The 3,561-nt window shown below is 42.2% G+C and overlaps 1 protein-coding gene across 1 annotated transcript; it reads left to right on the forward strand.

Moving 5' to 3' along the window:
- Window positions 1-849: 849 nt before the first annotated feature.
- Window positions 850-1,338, forward strand: LOC142436362 (translationally-controlled tumor protein-like). Its single transcript, XM_075540062.1, has one exon. It carries the CDS (start codon window positions 850-852, stop codon window positions 1,336-1,338), a length of 489 nt encoding a protein of 162 aa, XP_075396177.1.
- Window positions 1,339-3,561: the final 2,223 nt, after the last annotated feature.

Genomic DNA, 3,561 nt, shown 5'->3' on the forward strand with positions numbered 1-3,561 from the left:
TCCACTCAAGAGGAAGTATCAGGTACTTTGATAAAAACTAAAATATGTCTTTATGGGAGCAAACTTCTCACCTTTCTCAATTGGAAACTTGGTGAGTTTGAAGCCACCATCTCTTGATTAATAGACCCACTGAGCATACTACTCGACCAGACTCTAAACCTGACATCATTACGTAATTACTACACTACAAAGAATTATGACCCCAGAAAGTTGATACAGATAATGAACCTCTGCATATAATTAAGATATTTAAACACAATGAGGGCCCCGAATAGGTACTGAGCTTTAAAAGAGATAGAGAGTGAGCAGTACATACCAATCTGTTTGCCCTGTTTATATTGAATACAGCAAGTAAATCCATATCTTCAAAATTCAATATAGATTACACCCAGTTCACCCCAAAAGTAGACTTGTATGCTTTCTGTTACACATGCTCATTATGAAAGAAATAAATACAACACTTGTAAGGCTTTCACAAACAGAAAGTCATTCTCTTCCCATTGGGGTGGGTAGAAAGTTACATTTTATGTGACTGGACCAATACATAGCATAATGAGAATTTTAGAACTTATTGGGATTGTCAATGATTACATCTTGCTTGCATGCACAATAAGTGCCCATGGAAGCAGAAGTCAAGAGATCAAGTGAACCATGACAGTAGATAAATCTGCTTCAAAAGACATCTTGAAAGTGTTGAAAAGCACCCCGCCCCTTCTGCCAGATGCCCCTCCCCTTGCGCCGGCCGCCCCTCCCCCAGCGCCAACTGTAACTTTCGCTCCCTTCAGCGCTGTCCTCTTGGAGCTCCGAGCTGCCCGAAGCCAGCGCAGCCACCGCCCTCTCGCCACCGTCATGATCATCTACCGGGACCTCATCAGCCGAGATGAGCTGTTCTCTGACATGTACAAGATCTGGGAGATCACGGGCGGGCTGTGTCTGGAAGTGGAGGGCACCATGGTCCGCAGGGCCCAAGGCCACATCTATGACGCGCTCATCGGCGGCAACGCGTCCACCGAAGGCACCGAGGGCGACGGGCCCGAGCACAAGGTGGTCACCGACGTGGACATCGTCATGAACCATCACTTGCAGGAGACCAGCTTCACCAAGGAGGCCTACAAGAGGTACATCAAGGACTACATGAAATCCCTCAAAGGCAAGCTGGAGGAGCGGAAGCCGGAACGCATGAAGCCCTTTATGACCGCCAATTTCAAGAAGTACCAGTTCTTTCAGGGCGAGAACACGATTCCCGACGGCATGGTGGCCCTGCTGGACTACTGCGAGGGCGGCGGGACCCCGTACATGATCTTCTTCAAGGACGGCTTAGAGATGGAGAAGTGCTGACAGTGGGCAACGCACGACTGACCGCCCGACCGCCCCTCCTCCTAGCTGTCTGCGGTCCGCCCACACGACACCAGGACCGAGACAAACGGAACTGATGCCATCATGAGCTCTGCGTCGACTTGTGACCTTGACTTGGAGCGGTGACCTTGATTTTTTGGAGCAGAGGCTTTTTTTTTTTGTTTAAGAAAAAAACACAAAAAAAATGTCGTGTAGGTTGTCTAAAAATAAAATGCATTTAAACAAAACTAAAATAAAGAGTTGGAAATGCAACCCAAAAAAGTGTTGTAAAGCAAAGATGTTACCTTGAGGATTTTAAAGTATGCCTGCAGAAGCCTTGGAATTTTCTGATTCTTTCTTTTTCCTCAAACCATTTTGAGAACTAATCCAGATATCACATCATTCAATAGTTGTATCTTGTCATGCAAATGACTATCAGTTTCAAACATTTTCTTTTGGCTTATATTTCTTTTTTGTTTGTTTGTTTTTGCTTAAATTTCTTGATAGCAACTCCTCATTATCTCCCACCAGGAACCCTTAATGTAGCTATAGTTTCTATAGAGTCACCCACACTGGGTTCTATATACCAAATATGTATAGAAAGATCCATAACAGTCTCAGAAGGCTGCCAACAATAACAACAACAGTAAAGAAATAAACTCAATTTGGAAACCAAAACCAGAAAGTATTAAAAAACAAGATTAAGGTGAAAGTGTATCAATAGGGAGATCAAATAACAAGTTTTTAACTTTCAAGTCAGATTTTTTATTTCAATCTGCTATAATCATCTCTCTAATACTCTGTCTGATAACCAGGTTATTCCCATCCCTTATTTATGGTCAGAGAGAAATCACCAGAAGCTTATTCCTTGTGTAGAACCCGCAAATGTATTTGGCCTTCAAATGTCATCCACAGCCTTCTCAAAATCAGAGTTAAAAAATTAAACTCTGATACAATTCTCTCCTTAGATTTGAATGTGACTATTGGCAATTCTTTGATCAGCATGTTGGTGTTCTTCTCCATGTGGACTTAGTTGACGTTAGACTGAGATGACTGCTTGTTTAAAAACAAAGCTTAAGACCCCAGACACCATTCTTTCTGAGAGCAAGATACCATCTCATTTCTTCACCACACTTTGCTGTAGCACCCACACCTGTGGTTCCTTCAAAAGGGCACATACTGATCAGGGCAATGTCATAAGAACTAATTGTTCTTAGATTGAGCTAGGGTTAAGTGTGACCCCCACATCCACCCCTAACTCTGTGTTTTCTATTCACCTCTTCTCACCTTCCAGATTTTTTTTTACTTTAATGCAGATAACTTTATCAATCATCCCCTTGGAGCATATGATTCTTCTGCTTGTAGTGTCATTGATTTAGGGCATGTAATATATTTAAAACACAATTGAGAAAAGGAAATTAAAGAAGTGTGCAGACAGTATTTTCAATTTCCTGTGACCAAGGAATGTGAAAGTTATACATTCTTCAGTGCATAGAAAGGAAGACTGAAGAAGAATCAAAGTGTTAGAATATAGTAATGGCAGAAAACATTGACAGCACCATGGACTGCCGAAAGTGAAGACAAATCATTCTCAAGGACCAACACCTTGAGTTTCCGGGTAAGGCCATTTGTTATGAGAACTTAGTGCTTATTCTGCTCCCTCATTCCTTGTGTACTTTGAGAAAGTGCATACAAGCTTACTAACACATGTCCTAGCTAACAGATAAAATAAAAGACCGTGCAGGGCATCCATCAGGGTGACATCCAACCAGAGGTGTTAGTCCTTTACTGGATAAAGGGTTGGTATTCCAACCTACATTTGTGACATGGTTTATCACATAAGCTCACCCTGGTGGACTTATACAAATGGAAGACAATATCCATAATATATAAGAAAAATTAACACCCTTCTATTGGCTCTATATTCACTCACATCTCCCATGTACGACTGAGAAGATCTCTTCTCTAGGACTTCCAATGCGCTAAATCTCAATGGTAGCAGTCTCATCTTCTTTGCTAGAGTAATTTGGGATCACAGACCAACAAATAAGCCTTCACACAACAAGGGCTTCAAATTTACAAGGTAGCATGATTGCCAATCTACTGAGTATCACGGCCTGACCAAGCTGACACAGAGAAGACGCACCTCAGGGAAATGAGATTTGCATCAGGGAAAGCATGCCAGAGACCAACTGCAAAGGCAGTGAAGGCAAAAAGATAGAGGGT

Source organism: Tenrec ecaudatus, unplaced genomic scaffold (genome assembly GCF_050624435.1).
Source record: "Tenrec ecaudatus isolate mTenEca1 unplaced genomic scaffold, mTenEca1.hap1 Scaffold_236, whole genome shotgun sequence".
NCBI lineage: Eukaryota > Metazoa > Chordata > Mammalia > Afrosoricida > Tenrecidae > Tenrec > Tenrec ecaudatus.